Source organism: Cervus elaphus, chromosome 8 (assembly GCF_910594005.1).
Source record: "Cervus elaphus chromosome 8, mCerEla1.1, whole genome shotgun sequence".
In the NCBI taxonomy this organism is placed as follows: Eukaryota; Metazoa; Chordata; class Mammalia; order Artiodactyla; family Cervidae; genus Cervus; species Cervus elaphus.
Window position 1 is genome coordinate 38,148,795 of NC_057822.1, and position 20,074 is coordinate 38,168,868.

The following is a 20,074-nucleotide window of genomic DNA, read 5'->3' on the forward strand; positions in this document are numbered from 1 at the left end:
GTGGGGATTTGGAGGAGAGTGGAGGAAATGTTCTAAAATTGATTGTGGTAGTGGTACAAGAAACACCTGGAGTAACAGGAAAATTTGGCCTTGGAGTACAGAATGAAGCAGGGCAAAGGCTAATAGAATTTTGACAAGAGAACGCACTGGTCATAGCAAACACCCTCTTCCAACAACACAAGAGAAGACTCTACACATGGACATCACCAGATGGCCAACACCAAAATCAGATTGATTATATTCTTTGCAGCCAAAGATGGAGAAGCTCTATACAGTCAGCAAAAACAAGACCGGGAGCTGACTGTGCCTCAGATCATGAAGCCCTTATAGCCAAATTCAGACTTAAATTGAAGAAAGTGGGGAAAACCACTAGACCATTCAGGTATGACCTATATCAAATCCTATATCAAATGGAAGTGAGAAATAGATTTAAGGGACTAGATCTGATAGAGCGCCTGATGAACTATGGACGGAGGTTCGTGACATTGTACAGGAGACAGGAATCAAGACCATCCCCAAGAAAAAGAAATGCAAAAAAGCAAAATGGCTGTCTGAGGAGGCCTTACAAATAGCTGTGAAAAGAAGAGACGTGAAAAGCAAAGGAGAAAAGGGAAGATTTACCCATTTGAAGGCAGAGTTCCAAAGAATAGCAAGGAGAGATAAGAAAGCCTTCCTCAGTGATTAATGCAAAGAAATAGAGGAAAACAATAGAATGGGAAAGACTAGAGATCTCTTCAAGAAAATTAGAGATACCAAGGGAACATTTCATGCAAAGATGGGCTCAATAAAGGATAGAAATGGTGTGGACCTAACAGAAGAATAAGATATTAAGAAGAGGTGGCAAGAATACACAGAAGAACTGTACAAAAAAGATCTTCATGACCTAGATAATCACAATGGTGTGATCACTCACCTACAGCCAGACATGCTGTAATGTGAAGTCAAGTGGGCCTTAGGAAGCATCACTACAAACAAAGCTAGTGGAGGTGATGGAATTCCAGTTGAGCTATTTCAAATCCTAAAAGATGATGCTATGAAAGTGCTGCACTCAATATGTCAGCAAATTTGGAAAACTCAGCAGTGGCCACAGGACTGGAAAAGGTCAGTTTTCATTCCAATCCCAAAGAAAGGCAATCCCAAAGAATGCTCAAACTACCGCACAATTGCACACATCTCACACACTAGTAATGCTCAAAATTCTCCAAGCCAGGCTTCAGCAATGTGAAGTGAACTGTTAACTTCCAGATGTTCAAGTTGGTTTTAGAAAAGGCAGAGGAATCAGAGATCAAATTGCCAACATCTGCTGGATCATCAAAAAAACAAGAGAGTTCCAGAAAAACATCTATTTCTGCTTTATTGACTATTCCAAAGCCTTTAATTTTGTGGATCACAATAAACTGTCAAAAATTCTCCAAGAGATGGGAATACCAGACCACCTGACCTGCCTCTTGAGAATCCTGTATGCAGGTCAGGAAGCAACAGTTAGAACTGGACATGGAACAACAGACTGGTTCCAAATAGGAAAAGGAGTACATCAAGGCTGTATATTGTCACCCTGCTTATTTAACTTATATGCAAAGTACATCATGAGAAATGCTGGGCTGGAAGAAGCACAAGCTGGAATCAAGACAGGCAGGAGAAATATCCATAACCTCAGATATGCAGATGACACCACCCTTACGGCAGAAAGTGAAGAACTAAAGAGCCTCTTGATGAAAGTGAAAGAGGAGAGTGAAAAAGTTGGCTTAAAGCTCAACATTCAGAAAACTCAGATCATGCCATCCGGTTCCATCACTTCATGGCAAATAGATGGGGAAACAGTGGAAACAGTGGCTGACTTTATTTTGGGGGGCCCCAAAATCACTGCAGATGGTGATTGTAGCCATGAACTTAAAAGACGCTTACTCCTTGGAAGGAAAGTTATGACCAACCTAGACAGCATATTGAAAAGCAGAGACATCACTTTGCCAACAAAGGTCCGTCTAGTCAAGGCTATGGCTTTCCCAGTAGTCATGTAGGGATGTGAGAGTTGGACTGTGAAGAAAGCTGAGCACAGAAGAATTGATGCTTTTGAACTGTGGTGTTGGAAAAGACTCTTGAGAGTCCCTTGGACTGCAAGGAGATCCAACCAGTCCATCCTAAAGGAGATCAGTCCTGGGTGTTCATTGGAAGGACTGATGTTGAAGCTGAAACTCCAATACTTTGGCCACCTGATGCGAAGAACTGACTCATTGTAAAAGACCCTGATGTTGGGAAAGATTGAGGGCAGGAGGAGAAGGGGACAACAGAGGATGAGATGGTTGGATGGCATCACCGACTCAATGGACATGAGTTTGGGTAAACTCTGGGAATTGGTGATTGACAGGGAGGCCTGGTGTGCTGTGGTCCATGGGGTCGCGAAGAGTTGGACACGACTGAGGGACTGAACTGAACTGAAGCTCTTGTTGTTAACATCATTTGCAAATGTCGTCTCCCAGTTTACAGGTTGTCTTTTTGTTTTATTTATGATTTTGTTTGCTGTGCAAAAGCTTGTAAGTTTGATTAGGTCCCATTTGTTTATTTTTGCTTTTATTTCTGTTACCTTGGGAGACTAACCTAAGAAAACACTGGTACAATTTATTTTTTTTTTTATTTTTTATTTTTTTTTAATTTTTTTATTAGTTGGAGGCTAATTACTTCACAACATTTCAGTGGGTTTTGTCATACATTGATATGAATCAGCCATAGATTTACACTTATTCCCCATCCCGATCCCCCCTCCCACCTCCCTCTCCACCCGATTCCTCTGGGTCTTCCCAGTGCACCAGGCCCGAGGAAAACACTGGTACAATTTATATCGGAGAATGTTTGCCTATATTCTCTTCTAGGAGTATCATGTCTTATTTAAGTCTTTCACCCATTTTGAGTTTATTTTTGTATATGGTGTGAGGGTGTGTTCAAATTTAATTTGCATTCAGCTGTTCAACTTTCCCAGCACTACTTGCTAAAGGGGTTGTCTTTTTCCCATTTTATATTCTTGCCTTCTTGGTCAAGATTTATTGACTATAGGTGTGTGGGTTTACTTCTGGGCTCTCTATTCTGTTCCATTGATCCGTATGTCTGTTTTTGTACCAGTACCACACTGTTTTGATTACTGTAGCTTTGTAGTATTGTCTAAAGTCTGGTAAAGTTATGCCTCTTGCTTTGTTCTTTTTCCTCAGGAATGCTTTGGCAAATCTGGGCTTTTTATGGTTCTGTATAGATAATTTTTAGATTATCTGTTCTGATTCTTTGAAAAATGTCATGGGTAGTTTGATAGGGATCATATTAAATCTGTAGATTGTTTTGTGTAGTATTGCCATTTTAACAATATTAATTCTTCCAATCCAAGAGTATGGGATATCTTTCTATTTCTTTGAATCATCTTCAGTTTCCTTTATTAATGTTTTGTTGTTCTCAGTATATAAGAATACCGGAGTGGATAGTTATTCCCTTCTCCAGGGGATCTTCCCAACCTAGGGATCGAACCCAGGTCTCCCACATTGCAGGCGGATTCTTTACTGTCTGAGCCATCAGGGAAAGGCCAGTAGATTTCGGGATTATCAGTTCTGGTTCTGTGAAAAATTTCACAGGTAATTTGATAGGGATCACATTAAATCTGTAGATTACTTTGGGTAGTATAGCCTTTTTAACAATATTAATTCTTCCAACCCAAGAGCATGGGATATCTTTCTATTTCTTTGAATCATCTTCAGTTTCCTTTATCAATGTTTTATAGTTCTCAGTGTATAAGTCTTTCATCTCCTTCGTGGGGTTTATTCCTAAGTATTGTGTTTTACTGTTTTGATGTGATTTTAAAAGGGGTGGGTTTTTACATTCTCTTTCTGATATTTCTGATATTTCATTGTTAGTGTGTAAAGAAATTACAGAATATATTATATTCCTTATAGTCTTTTACTTCTGTTTTATCAGCTACTACTATTTGTTCACCTTGACCTTGTAATATCTCTTTAAGTACGATTTACTGCTCTCAGATGTTATTTTTATGTAGAATTCTCATTTTGATTATGATTCATTTGAAAGTATTCATCTATTTCCAGCTACTTCCAAATTAAATTCAATCTTCATTTTTTTCTTATATCAAAATCAGTATATATATGCATGTGCCTCAGTAAGAGAGAAATAAAGGCAGATTTTATCTTGTTAGTATAGGAACTGCTAAAGTCTTTGAAGCCTGTGCATTATTAGTTAAGCGAGGGGGTCTCTGATGAACCATCGGCTCCAAACTCATGAATGTTTGAGGGGAGGGGACTGTGGGATGCAGGCAGACTCGACACTGGGGCCTCGTGGAGACAAGTGTCAGTTGAAGAGCACGTGTCTTAGCAGGAGCCGGCAGCCTCCACTCACAGCCGGGATCATCATCATGTTGGAATCCAGGCCTAGTTTTGCCAGATCTAATGATTTTTCAAAAGAAGCCAAAAATCTGAATTTTTATATAACACCCCCCCCCCAGTTATTAAATTGGCTCATTTTTGTAAACACTAAGAGATTAAAAAAAAAAAAAATCTTCAGGCTAAATATAGCCCTCAGACTGCCAAATTGCAGCTTCTGTTATTATGATACTTAGCAGCAGCAAGAGAAACCTATTTTTCCACATTTGTTACATGTTCATAGGTGAGCTGGTGAAAAAACTATTCTAGTAACTCATTAGGAAACAGATATTATTGACTATATAACATAACATGAAATTCTACATCAGTAGTTACCCTGCATGATTTCAATCTGTTTTGGGAAATCCGCCACGTTCCTCGTATACTATACTGTAACTGTTAAGTATGAAAGTAGGCTTCCCCATTTGTTGGTCCTCTATCCGCTACAGCACACTACAGAAAAAGAGCAATACAAAAGAAGTTTCAACATCTTCATTTTTCAACCCCCAGCGGTTTAAGCCAGAGGGTTCTTTTGGAGCGAAAATACTATGTCTTTCCTTTCTCAGAGTTGCTGAGAAATTATAATTAGAGGTTTTCCTGTTGTGTTAAGGAAAGGAATTCCAGTCCTGCATCTACAAGACTTTTTGTTCTCAACAAATTTGCTTTCTTCCCTGTTCTGTTTCTCTCTCTGCAGGTAATAGAGGGAAAGCTGGCTCCCTTCTTGGGCAAGGTCATTAAATTTGCTGCCTCACACGTGTATAGCTGCAGTCTTTGTAGCCAGAAGGGGTTCATCTGTGAGATCTGTAACAACGGAGAGATCCTCTACCCTTTTGAGGACATTTCAACAAGCAGGTACAGAATCTCTTGTCTTATAACAGTATACCTGGATATGTCACATGCAGTGTTATTGGGCCCGATCGGGCCAACCACTATGTCTCTGTCTCTGCATCAGATATCCCGTTTTCCTGGAGAATATTATTTACCCTTTGGTTTCCTACATTTATTTCCAACTCACCTTGCTACCTTTATCCAGAATGATAAAACAAAGTTGCAAAAAAAACCATAGTCTAGATCTGCCTTGTTTGGTAACAAAGAGTATTCAGCTTCATTTTTTAGAATAAAGATGGCAGTGGAAGAATTCTCACAACCATCGCAGGGTCAAGTGATAGGCTATGGAAATCGTAGCCTCAGAGGAAGACCCACACCGGATGGATGACTAGGAAGAAAACCAGAGGACACTGCTAAACAGCTGTCTGGCGCACCACATGCTCTTCTCTATAGATGCACTACAGTCTAGTGATGAAAGGTTTAGGATCCAAAGGAGAGAAAAGTGGGCGTCCATGTGGGATTATTTTTCTAACCAAAGTAATATTTGGGTATCATCACTTCCATTGATTGATGGATGATGTTTTCCCCCCGACTTAAGAGCAGGGTTTTTCCTGTTGCCTGTTTCTTGCGTCATAAAATGATACATATCACTTTTCCTTTTATTCCAAAAGCCTAAGAGGAATATACATTGTTTGTGCATAAGTGCATTGGCTTCTCTGGGCATGAATGTCATGGCTCATTTCCCACCCTGCTGGGCTCACTTACTCTGTGGTTCAGAATAGAAGGTGAGGCATGTAGCCGGGGAGAGTTGAAGCTTGTGTGGTAGAGCTAATATATTAAGAGTCCACTCAGCCCTTCTGGCCTCTTCTTAAACCCAAAGACTATTTGTAAATGTCTAGGTCCCACACACGGAAAGACAGGCACATAAACATAAGATTCCCTACACATACACACACACACGCTACTCCTGCCTCCAGTTTCCTGAGTACTGTTATTTAGCTCATAGCCTAAAGATTATATACTTCTTAAAAATGCATACCACACAAAAACTTGTATACAAATGTTCATAGCAGCAGTATTCATAGTAATCAAAAATTAGAAACAATATAAATGCCTATCAGCTAATGACTAGATAAACAAAATGTGATATTATCCACATAGTGAAATATTATTCCATCTAAAAAGGAATGATTATATGCTGCAGAGTGGATGAACCTTGAAGCCATTATGCTAAGTGCAAGAAGCCAGACACAAAAGCCCACATATGTTCTATTTATATGAAATGTGCCCAAAAGACAAAACCATGGAGACAGAAAGCAGATTTGTAGGTGCCTAGAGCTTGGGGAAGGGGGAAAGAGAATAACTACTGATGAGCATGGACTTAATGGGGGGTGGTGATATAAATGTTCTAGAATTGGATAGTGGTGATGGTTATACAGTCTTGTGAATATACTAAAAAGCAGTGAATTTTACACTTTAAAAGAGTGAGTTTTATGTGAATTTTACTGCAATAAAAAATGTTTAATAAAAAAGTAAAAATTAAATTAAAAAAATATTTCCAACTGAATATGCCATATATTCTGGGCCTTAAAAGAAGTCTCAATAAATTTAAAAGATTGAAACCATACCAGATGTGTTCTCTGAAACATGGAATTAAGATCTCCATTAGAAAAAAATTTTGAAAAACCCCCAAAGTATTTGGAAATTAAATAATATACTCTAAAAGCCCATGTATCAAAGAAGAAACCCACCACAAGAGAAATTTTTTAAAAATTTTAAACAGCAGTAAGTTCACCATTTTAATGTATCAATTTTTAAGATAATTTTTGTAAGTCTTTATTGAATTTGTTACAATATTGCCTCTGTTCTATGTTTTGGTTTTTTGGCTGTGAGGCATGCAGAATCTTAGCTCCCCAACCAGGGATTGAACCTGCAACCCCTGCATTGGAAGGTGAAGTCTTAAACACTGCCAGGGACATCCCTAAAATATTTTTAAATGAATGAAAATGAAATACAAAATATCAAAATGTGTGGAATGCAGCTTAAGTAGTTCTTTGAGTGAAATTTATAGCTATAAACACCTATATCAGAAAAGAGGAAAGAAGTTCTCAAATTAATAACCTAAAATTCCTCTTTAAGAAACTTATGAAAAGCAAAGTAAATCCAAAGCAACCAGGAGGAAAGAAAGAATTAAGATTAGAGAAGATATCAATGAAATAAAAAGCAATAAGTCAATGAAACCACACATTGGTTCTTTGAAAAGATTAACAAACTTGATAGTCTTTTAGGTAGGCTGACCAAAAAATTAAGAGAGAAGATACAGATTGCCAGTATCAAGAAAGAAAAAGGGTATAGCAATTAAAAGAATTTTTAACAGGCAGTATAAACAACTTCATGCCAACTTAGATTAAATGGATAAATTTCTAGAAAGACAAACAAAACTGACTCAAGAAGAAATAGAAATATGAATAGGCCTTCAACAAGAAATGGAAATAGTAATTTTTAAATCTTCCCATGAAGAAGTCAGATGGCTTCACTGGTGAATTTTGTTGAATATTTGAAGAAATAACACCAATTCTTTACACCATGATAAAGAGGGGCATTATATAATGATAACTGGGTCAGTTCTTCGAAAAAAAAATAACAGTCTTTAATGTGTTTTGAACAGAGAGTCAAAAATGCATGAGGCAAAAACCAACAATTGCATGGAGAAACAGATGAATCCACAATTATATTTAAGTATATCCATTATTATAGTTGGGCTTCCCTGGTGTCTGCAATGCAGGAGACCCTGGGTTGGGAAGATACCCTGGAGAAGAGAATGGCAACCTACTCCAATATTCTTGCCTAGGAAACCCCATGGACAGAGGAGGCTGGTGGGCTGCAGTCCATGGGGAAACAAAGAGTCAGACACAACTGAGCAAATAATAATTATTATAGCTAGAGACTTCAGCACCCCTTTGTCAGTAACTGACAGATCCCATAGGCAGAAAATCAATGAATGTATAGTTAAATTGAAAACCACTATCAACCAACTGAATATAATGGACATCTATGTCAATTCATGTGGTCCATCCAAAAACAGAATATACATTCTTCTCAAGCTCACATGGAATATTTACTAAGAGAGAGACCACATTCTGGGCCATAAAACACATCTGGACAAATTTTAAAGAATAGAATTTATGCGAAGTACAGTCTCAGACCATAATGAAATTAAACTGTAATCAGTAATAGAAAGATACTTGCCAAATACCCAAATATTTGAAAATCAACAGTATACCTTTAAATAATATGAGTTTATAACTTACGTCCACTTAAAAATCTACATGTGGGTGTTTATAGCAGCTTTATTCCTAATTGCCCCAAACTGGAAACAACCCAGTGGATGGGTAAGGAAACTGTAGTATATCCATATAGTACAGTGTTATTCAGGGATAAAGGAAATGAGCTATTATGCCATAAAAGGACGTGGAGGAAACTTAAGTGCATATTATTGAGTGAAAGAAGCCAATCTGAAAAAGTTACTTACTATATGATTCCAAGTATGTGACATTCTGAAAAAGGCAAAACTGTACAGATGGTAAGAAAATCAATGATTACCAGGGTCTTTTCTGAGAGAGGGTAGGGAGGAATGAATAGGTGAAGCACAGGAAGTTTGGGGGCAGTGAGATTATTCTACATGATTCTGTAATGGTGCATGCATGACATTATACATTTGTCAGAACTCATAGAACCGTACAACACAGAATAACTCTTTATTTTAAACTGTGGACTTCAGTTAATAATATACCAATATTGGTTCATTAATTGTAACAAACTGCTACACTAATGCAAGATGTTGATAATCGGGAAAACTGGAGGCTAGTCATAATATGGGAACTCTGTACTACCTACTCAGTTTTCCTGTAAATCTACAACTGTCCTTAAAAATATTGTTGCTGTTTAGTTGCTAAGTTGTACCCAACTCTTTGGAACCTTGTGTACTATATAGCCTGCCAGATTCCTCTATCCATGGGATTTCCCAGGCAAACACCAGAGTGGGTTGCCATTTCCTTCTCTAGGGTATCTTCCCGACCCAGGGGTCAAACCCACATCTCCTGGGTTAGCAGGTGGATTCTCTACTGGCGAGCCATCAGGGAAGCCCTATCCTGAAATATAAAACTTGTTAAAACAGTTCATTCAGCAGAACATTTGGCTCAAAGATCAAAGCTGAAAAGTTTTAATAAACTTTATTAGAACAACTTTAGATTTACAGAAAAACCACAAAGATAATACAGAAAACTCCTTTGTATTCCATACCCAGTTTTCACTATTAACATCTTACATTAGTATGGTACATTTGTTACAGTTCATGAACCAATATTGATACACAATTATTAGCTAAAATCCATAGTTTTTTTTTTTTTTTCTGATTTCCTTAGTTTCTACCTAGCCATCTTTTCTGTTCCAGAATGTCACATGACGTTTAATTGCTTCATCATTCTCTGCTCTGCGGTGGTACCAATCTTTCAGACTTTGTTTTCATGGCCTTGACAGTTTTGCAGGGTACTGGTCAGGTATTTTGTACAGTCCTTCTATTGGGACATACTTGTCTTTCTTATGATTATACCAGGTTCTATGGGTTTGGGAGGAAGAACAAAGAGTGTTCATTTCCATCGTGATTTTCATCATGATGTCGTATCGTGGGTACATACTGTGAACGGGACTGATCACTGTAGCCTTGTGTCTTCACTTCATAGTGACTCATCCCCCCACCCACTCCCATCTCCTTTTTATACTTTCCTTCTGGAAGTCAGTATGTTCGACCCACACTTAAGCAGTGGGGACTTATATTATGAGTGCAATATGTAGAGTCAGTTGGAATTCTTCTGCCTAAGAGATGTGTTTCTTCTTTCCCATTTATTTTTTCAATTATTTATTCATATCAGTATGGACTTGTGCATATTTATTTTATGTGTGTGTGTTAGTCCCTCAGTCATGTCTGACTCTTTGTGACCTCATGGACTGTAGCCTACCAGGCTTCTCTGTCCATGGAATTCTCCAGGCAAGAATACTAGAGTAGGTTGCCATTTCCTTCTCCAGGGGATCGAACCTGGGTCTTCCTGCATTGCAGGCAGATTCTTTACCATCTGAGCCACCAGGGAGCCCAAAATACATAAAATAAATAAAAAGTATGTATTTTGTACTTTGGGTTGTAATCCAGTACCACGTGCTTGTGTTACTCGAACCGTTCCGGTTTTAGCCTTTTAAGCTCTTTCAGTTGGCTCCTGTGTCCCCTTGGCATATCATGGTGATTATGGACGTTTTGGTGTTGAGCAGTTCCTTACTTTCTAGCACTGCCCAACGCTCCTAGCTCATCTTACATAATTCCTGCCCTAATCCTAGAAGCAGCCATTTCTCCAGGGGGCCCCTGCTCCTTTTTAATAGAGAATATTAGAAACCAGAATTGGGGTGCTGGGGTGCACACACGTTTAAAGCTCCCAGTCTCGGTACTTGTCTCTTGCAGGGCAGAGGCGCTCCTCTCTCACTGCACATCTGGGTCTCCTGTTAGATCTGGCTTCTTTAAATCCCCAGAATCGGTATCTTCAAAGACTCCCCATGTGATTCCGAGTCACATGCAGGAGAAAGAACCCCTCCTCTAAGATACCTGTGGTCATGATCCAAGATGCTGGATTCTCACAACCAAAATGACCACATTAGCACAGCCATGGGTTCATAAGGCCTTTACCCTGTAGGAAGGAATACAGTCGGGATCCTCTGTTTCTCCCTTAGTCAGATTCAGCTCCCTTTATTTGCTTGCACAGATGTCCGAGTCTGAAGGAGCCCTGAGCCTTCCTGGAATTCCAGGTCCATAATACTTTCCGGGAACCTGCTGAGCTTCCTCATGGTGTTCAATTTCCACTTAAACGCTGGGCATGGATTGTACACGTCAATGGAAAAGGACAAACAGAAAGCCTCATAAAAGATTTACTGAAGGAAAACTGTAATCAGAAATTTAGAGTTGCAGATTTAAAACATATCTATAAAGATGTACTAAGTAAAGGCGGCACTGGTGGTAAAGAAGCCGCCTGCCAACGCAGGAAGCACGGCTGACCCGGGTTCAGTCCCTGGGTCGGGAAGATCCCCTGGAGAAGCACGTGGAAGTCCACTCCAGTATTCTTGCCTGAAAAATCCTATGGACAAGAGGAGCCTGGAAGACCACAGTCCGTGGGGTCACAAAGAGTGGAACACAACTGAGCACATACACATCCATAAATAAAAATAAATTTGAATAGTGGGATAAATTTTAAAATCTATGTGTAACTGAAATCTTTACGGATGAAGTGATGATAAATCAGGTTTGCTTGAAAATAATCTGATGTGGGAGGGAGAGGATAAATATAGACGAAAGAGATAATCATTGAAGCGAGGTGATAGGTATGCAGGGGTTTATTATACTGTCCTCTCTACTTTCTGAATATGTTTGACATTTTCCATAGTAAAATATGTTTTAAAAATCTATATGTGAAAATCCTAGAAATTTAGTGAGGTTTTTACCACATACATGTCTAATCATCTTGGCTAAATTCAGCACCCCTGTGCCCTCAGAACTATATTTAATATCCTTTCAGACCCAACTATCATGTGAACAACATAATTACAATTCAGTAAAGAACATTCCACAAGCATTAGAACTATTCATTCCTTCAATAAATGATTCACTGAGCATATTATGTTTGTGCACTGGGCTGGGTTCTGGAGACACAGAGTGAACTCGGCATGCTCCTTGCTCACAAATAGTTGACGGTCTCCAGTAAGAGACAGACAAGACACCAGGCAGTTATGTTCACATGTGGGAGGAGCCACAGGAGAGGGGGTCGACCTGGGGTTCCCCTAAGGGGGGGTGACATGCACTGTGGGTAGAAAGATGCTCCACAATTTCTCAACAGAGGAGAAAACTCCATGTTGAGCTCTAAAGCACTGATTCATGCCCTTCAGTATCAGCATATACCCAGTTCTAACATGCCTATTTGATTATGGCCATGTACCACCTGGACTTTCCAGGTGGCTCCGTGGTAAAGAATCTGCCTGCCAATCCAGGAGACATGGGTTCAACCCCTGGATCAGGAAGATCTCCTGGAAAAGGAAATGGCAACCCATTCCAGTATTCTTGCCTGGAAAATTCCATGGACAGAGGAGCCTGGCAGGCTACAGTCTATGGGGTCACAAAAGAGTTGGACATGACTTGGTCATTAAACAACAACATTATCAAACATCGGTCAACTCTAAGACTTTCTTTTCCTTATTAAATGAATTGTTCTGCAGAAGGAAACTTCACAAATGTATAATTTAGAAATAAAACCCTAGTAATAATTTCTAGAACAGCATCTCTGGCTGACATTAGCAACTATTCTGGGATTGTAGGGGAATGGCACTAATACTTACTAGTGCCAGCAGTTTTCATATCTCATCATTTAATTCTTCTACCAGTCCTCTGAGGAAGTATTGTTACCTCCATTTTTATAATGAGGAAACCTAGTTTCAGAGGAGGCAATTAACTTGGCCCAAGAGATAAAGCCAAAACGTGAACCCAGATATATCTGACTCTAAAATCGGTGCTTTTTCCATTGTACATCACCATTTTTTCTGTACCTATAGTCTTCAAACTGTTTTTGCAGCATACCCCCTAAAAGAAATTTGAAAATCGTATGTACCTGTTATTAAAGAAACCTCCTGGCAAAACTGTTCTTTACAATTTTCCCTTTATTTGCCAACCTGGATTTTTTTTATACTTGGAGCAGTGAGCTGGAGTTAGATTGGGCTGGGGGAAAGCTCTGCCTTTGTTTTGTGAAGTGGCTAAAGGGCTATCCTGAGGGGGCGGGGGACCTGGGAAAGGGGACCATAGCCAGGCTTCCCACTCTGTGCCGCCAGGGCAGGCCATGTTCGGCCAGGGTTACCTGTGGAATGAGGGCCTGCCTTTACCAGGTTTAGGAAGGCACATCCCAGATTAAACACATACCTCTCTCCTTTATGTAGGAAAACACTGAAATCCAGGTTGCAAGATTTTGAATACAGGACAAAGATCCAGAATCACAAAACTGCTTTACTTGAGCCCAATCCAGCATTTACCCCTGTAGAGGACGGAAAAGAGAGCTCAGCTCTAGGAGAGAGGGACCTTCTGTGAAAACAATGGTCCAGGTCTACATCCCGAGGAAGCAGGAATGACAAAGCACAGCCTTCTTGATGGAGAGTAGGAAATAAGGGCTCTAACTTCTCAGAAAGACAAATCAGAAGATTAGACGGATAACAGCCCTAAGATGTAAGGGAGAGCAATCAGGATGAAAGCAAAACAGTCAATAAACCCACAGAATGACCCAGAACTTAGGTTGTTTTTCTTTTTTAATCCTAAAATTACCTTCTGTCCAGCTTTCTTTTCAACATCTCTGCATATCACGGATCTTCTTTTGTTACTAAGGACAGAATGCGGCTGAGGAGGCCATCCTGCTTCACACATGTTTGTGAAGGTGCCCATCCTCAATCTTGAAATGTTTCCACATCACAAGGACATAAATGCTCCCTCTTAGATAACATTCTGCATGCGTTTTAACATAAGACTTACAAAATATACCAGCTATCATAACTCAGTTCCATCCTTTCAATCTGATACATTCAGCCATGTTGAATTTTTCATGTCACAGACAAGCCATCCCCACAGGTTTTCCAGTATGGAAAACATTGCACTTTAAGATTTAATGACCCCACTCCCTGTATTTAGATATGGAGTGAACTTCCCTGGTGGCTTAGATGGTAAAGAATCTGCCTGCAGTGCAGGAAAAGAAGAAAGAAAGTGAAGTCACTCAGTCATGTCCGACTCTGTGACCTCATGGACTATAGCCTGCCAGGCTCCTCCATCCATGGGATTTTTCAGGCAAGAGTACTGGAATAGGTTGCCATTTCTTTCTCCAGAGGATCTTCCTGACCCAGGGATCAAACCTGGGTCTCCCACATTGCAGGCAGACTCTTTACCATCTGAGCCACAAAGGAAGCTCTGGTTCAATCCCTGGGTTGGGGAGATCCGCTGGAGAAGGAAATAGCTACCCACTCCAGTATTCCTGCCTGGAGAATTCCATGGACGGAGAAGCCCAACAGGCTACAGTCTGTAGGGTGGCTCAGTTGGACACAACTGAGCAATTAACATTTTGATTTTCACTTTCACTTTTGATGTAGGGTACTGTAAGAAGATTATACATCAATACATGAATTTGGTTTCCCTCGTAGCTCAGTCAGTAAAGAATCTGCCTGCAATGCAGAAGACCCAGGTTCGATACCTGGATCAGGAAGATCCCCTGGAGAAGGAAATGGCAGCCCACTCCAGTACTCTTGCCTAGAGAATCCCGTGGACAGAGGAGCCTGGCAGGCTACGGTCCCCGGTGTCTCAACAGTCGGGTATGACTTAGTGACTAAACCACCACCACAAGAATTTGGTGGGTTTCATATAGTAAGCATCCCATAACTATTTACTGTTTGGTCCAGCTCTCCCAAGTATGTTATGTGTGTTCATTAAGAACACTGACAGAGCTTTTTTAAAAAACTGATTAGTTCAGTTCAGTTCAGTCACTCAGTCGTGTCCAATTCTTTGCGACCCCATGGACTGCAGCACGCCAGGCCTCCCTGTCCATCGCCAACTCCCAGAGTTTACTCAAACTCATGTCCATTGAGTCGGTGATGCCATCCAGCCATCTCCTCCTCTGTCATCCCCTTCTTCTCCTGCCTTCAATCTTTCGCAGCATCTGGGTCTCTTCAAATGAGTCAGTTCTTTGCATCAGGTGGCCAAAGTATTGGAGTTTCAGCTTCAGCATCAGTTCTTCCAATGAATATTCAGGACTGATTTCCTTTAGGATGGATGGGTTGGATCTCCTTGCAGTCCAAGGGACTCTCAAGAGTCTTCTCCAACACCACAGTTCAAAAGCATCAATTCTTCTGTGCTCAGCTTTCTTCATAGTCCAACTCTCACATCCATACATGACTACTGGAAAAACCACAGCTTTGACTAGATGGACCTTTGTTGGCAAAGTAATGTCTCTGCTTTTCAATGTGCTGTCTAGGTTGGTCATAACTTTTCTTCCAAGGAGGAAGCATCTTTTAATTTCATGGCTGCAGTCACCATCTGCAGTGGTTAATTAAGAGACTTTATAATACTGGCACTGAGTGAAAAAAGTCAGACAGGGAAAGACAGATATTGTATGATATCACCTATAATGTGGGGTCTAAAAAAGCAAACTCATAGATAGAACAGATCAGCAGTTGCCAGGGGTGGGGGTATGGAGTGGGCAAAATGAGTTAAGGGGTCAAAGGTACAGATTTCCGTTTATAAGATGAATACTGTATAGCATGGTGGTGGCGGCAGCAGCAGGCTTAGTCGCTACGTCATGTCTGACTCTTTGCGACCCTGTGGACTATAGCCCACCAGGCTCCTCTGTGCTGGGAATTTCACAGTCAAGAATACTGGAATAGGTTGCCCTTTCCTCCTCCAGGAGATCTTCCCAATCCAGAGATTGAATTGGAGATAGCAATACTATATCATATATTTGAAAGTTGCTAAGAGAATATATCTTAAAAGTTCTCAGCACAAGAAAAAAAAACTGTGACTATGTGAGGTGATAGTTAGCTAAACTTATTGTGGTAATCATTTTGCAACATGTACCTATATCGAATTATCATGTTGTATACCTGAACCTAATGCAATATTATATGTTAACTATATCTCAATAAACCTGGAAAAAAAAATACTTATGAAGCTAGAGGAGCATTGGGCTTCCCTGGTTGCTCAGTCAATAAAGAATCTGCCTGCAATGCAGGAGACCCAGGTTCAATCCCTGGGTTGAGAAGCTCCTCTGGAGAAAGGAATGGCTACTCACTCCAGTATTCTTGCCTGGAGAATCCCATGGACAGAGGGGCCTGGCGAGCTACCGTCCATGGGGTTGCAAAGAGTCGGACATGACTGAACGACTCAACACTCAGAGGAGCATAGTTTCAGTCTGAAGTAACACTATAGCTTTCTACATAAGGTTGAAGCAGCTGATCTATCATTTCAAGTATTTCTCTGGCATGAGTGTTGGCCTAGGAAGAGTGATGACATGCCCTTGTCCTAGGAAGGCATCCCTGAGCGTGTATTCTTCCTGTGTTAGGGCATCTGCGGCTCACTGGTTATTCTTCTAAAAGGGTTACGTGTTTTGTTAAAGCGCTAGGGACTTGGAGAAGCAGACTGAGTGTTAGCTAGTAGTTAGCCGCTTCCCACTCTCCTTCAAGAAACCACGATTGCACATAGGACCCTGAACTTACCAACACCAAACTCTTACCGCTTGAGTTAACATACTCGGACCCACATCCAGTCTGCCCACATTCACAGGAGACTCCCTACATTTGTCTACTGAGAACGAACACTGGCCGAGTGGAACAGCCCACAGTCAGTGAGTTTCTAAGAGGTCTTATCCTCTTTTTCACTTTTAAAATCTATTTTGTCAGGTTGTGCTGTGTTTAGTCGCTCAGTTGTGTCCTACTCTTTGCGACCCCGTGGACTGTAGCCTGCCAGGCTCCTCCCTCCATGGGGATTTTCCAGGCAAGAATACTAGAGTGGGTTGCCATGCCCTCCTCCAGGGAATCTTCCCAGCCCAGGGATCAAACCCAGGTCTCCCACACTGCAGGCGGATTCTCTGCTGTCTGAGCCATCAGGCAAGCCCTTTGTCAGGTTAGCTTACAGAAGAAAAAAAAAGTCTCCTAAAGAATTCAGTTCAAGCCCCATCACTTTCATCCATTTTGGCCAAACTCCAGAAATGTCTAGCTCGTACCAAAGAGCACGGGGACTCCTCGCAACACCTTGACCTCGGGAATTGGCCTTTGTCATTTTGCATCTCATTGCAATTCACATCATCCTGCCCCTGAGGACCCGAACTTGTTGGGGCATGGACTTTGTTCTTTGTCTTGGCACCCTCTGCCCTTCTTTAAGCTTCATAAACACACGAAGCTTCAAGTGCCTAACTGTAGTCCAACCTTTAAAAGGTTTGTTTAAAAAGAGAGAAAGAAAACTGCTTCATTATGAAGTATAGAATTACTTCTTCACACAGAACATGCTGAGATGGGCAATTCTTAGCACAACTTCAACAGTCCATTAAGAGCTGTGTTTCCCACTGCCCTAGTTTCCTTTAATTTGTTCATGGAAGGTAACTGTGGATGGAGATGGCTTTGCCCAAGTTGCCACTTAACATGCCTAGAAAATTATCAAACTCTGGATCTGTCAGTGACCTTACAAAGGCTTTTCCATTTTTCTGGGCAACCCGTTAGAGTTTGTCATTTCATGAAAGAGAGTTTCACGTTTGGGCAGGAATCTTTTGGTGGGAGTCAGGGGAGCAGGAGAAAACTCCTCACACCACGCAGAAGCTGGTCTTCCCATGTAGCTTCCTATTTGCTCAGCCTTCAGTTTGTGTGAGTCCCTGCACAAACAGACCGAATACCTGGATTATGCCCTCATCTGGACTCGAATACACATACATTACATACCCTTTTTTCACTAATCAGCCTGACACATTCCTCTGTTGGTAAATGGTTCCAAAACAAACACTGTCGGTGCACCTAATTAGCAGGTTCGTGGGCTGTGCTTGGCAGTCCTGTTACATCCTGTTCAACAATAGGGAACAACAGCCTTGGCCGAGTCGGGTGTTAGGGAGGGAACAGCTTCCCCCCAATGCATATACGCTTTTTTAATGATATTTCCTTTCTGTGGCTTTTCTTGGGACGCAGCCACTCAGCAAGTATTGTAATGAGGTGTGGGATTCTCCCAGCAGCTCGAGGGAATTTGGACTCCTCCTCGTAGGTGCCTTTGCTGAGGAACCAGTGGTTTGCATCTGCTTAATGCTTCTTGCTCTCTTTCTCTTTCCTCTCTCTCTCTCTCTCTCTCTCTCCCTCTGGTGTTGAAGAGGAGCATATTAAGGAACTTTCTCCATAGTTCTCCAACTCCCCTGCCTATGTTCTAGAATCAAAATTACTAACAAAGATGGAAGGACCTGTAGAGACCATGTCAACATTTTTAGCGTAGAAACACTGAAGCCCAAAGAGCATGCAGATTTTGTGAGGGGCAGAAGGACACTGACTTACAAGATGGAATTCTGCTCCACTAGGCTACCTGACTGCCTGCTCTTCAATGTATGTATTGAGTGAGTAAAGGTTCTCCTTGATAAAAACTGGAGCACAATGCTCGTCTTTTTGGCTTTAAAACTTTGGTCAAAGAGTAACTTGGTAAATAACATTTCACCTTGGCCTGGTGGCTCCTATATTCACACATTGAAATGTTTCAGAACGTCTGCTGATACAGGCAGGACTTTTGTGTAATCCTCAGGACTGACCTGACCCTTTATGCCATTAAGCCACTTGATAAATACCGTGCATTTGTAAACACAATCCTAGCTGGTGAGGCTGCTATTGTTTTTTGAAGTCATTTGGTCACTTGAATAGATGGCTGTTGTCTCCCCCAGACATATTTCTTACCAAGTTTCTAGTTACGTGTCTGGTTAATATTGTGTTAGTCATCTTATCTCTAAGTATTTCAGTTAACCTAATTTTTTGTGGTTTGGAGTGGGGGTAAGTTATTTAACTCCTGTTTTACCTTTCCAATTGTAAAACTGATTGATGTTCATTAGAGAAAATGCTTAAAGTACATGAAAATATAAAGAAGAGAATTATCCATGCTTATGTATGCATATATATTTTTTAACAAAATTGAGGTTGCATCATAGTAGAACCAGGAAAATAGTCATATTTAACCTGTATATTTTCACTAATAGGTAATTTTACAGGAAAAAAAAATGTAACTGGCTCTAAAATTGTGAAGATCCACTTAATAAACAGAGGCAGGCTAGTCCTCAGAAAAATCATTGGACTGATGACTTGAACGTCTAGATGTCATTCCTAACTCTGCCGCTCAGTTGCTTCGTGACCTTCAACAAGCCATCCCCTACCCCTCTACCTGTCGGCATGTGACACTGTTTTAAGCTCTTATTGACCAAAGTGAGAGCTTATGAGAGCTTTACTTCAGGTCCGTGGCTTAACATTTTGTATTAGTCTCTTGATAGTTTGTCATGACGTTTTCAGGGAAGTTGACTGCTTTTTTTTAATACAATCCACCCAAAGGGATTAAGATATAAATTCAAATATTGACTCAGTCCACCATTTTGAAATAATGTAGGATTCTTAAGGAAATAGACTCTGTTTTGCTCACTGCTCCATCCTCTACATCTAGAACAGCACATAGTAAATGCTCAATAAATCGTTTATGAATGGATGGTTTATTTTACTTTGGCTTTTCAAATCTGTACTTACCTATTTTATTTTAAATAGCTTTTAAGCTCATTTCAGGGAATTTGCCTGCTTAAATGTAGACATTGCCAAGATATCTGACTTTTATCGAGTGATCACTAACATTCAATTATATATTAGGGGCAGATGTGTTTTATTGGCCCAATGGAGACTTCACTGTCAAAACTTGAGCTTTGCTAAGCTACCCAGGTAACTTAATTTTCAAAACATCTTTTAGGTCACTTCTTAGTGTGTGCTTTTTCCTTCTCTGTGGGACTGTAAATAAGTAACCTGAATACACAATGGAGAAGAGAAAGAGTATTTACCTTTCCATATAAAAAATGTTGACTTTTCAGACTGAGCAATATGTTTTGAAATGAACTGTTTTTATACTTTAGAATTACAAGAGGTACAATAGTATGTTGGTTTTGTCAGTATGTGTTTATAATGGTTTGAGACTTTTTTCATCCAACTGTAGGGGTACAGATAGTATCCTGTTAGCTGTT

General features: G+C 40.5%; 1 protein-coding gene across 1 annotated transcript in view; it reads left to right on the plus strand.

Annotated features, from left to right (window-relative positions):
• PLEKHM3 (pleckstrin homology domain containing M3) overlaps window positions 1-20,074 on the plus strand; it is a 203,804-nt gene that overhangs the window by 162,988 nt on the left and 20,742 nt on the right. The window contains exon 7 of the mRNA XM_043910230.1: window positions 5,104-5,261. Coding sequence (XP_043766165.1) covers window positions 5,104-5,261 — 158 coding nt within the window. The remainder of the gene's footprint in view (window positions 1-5,103; window positions 5,262-20,074) is intronic.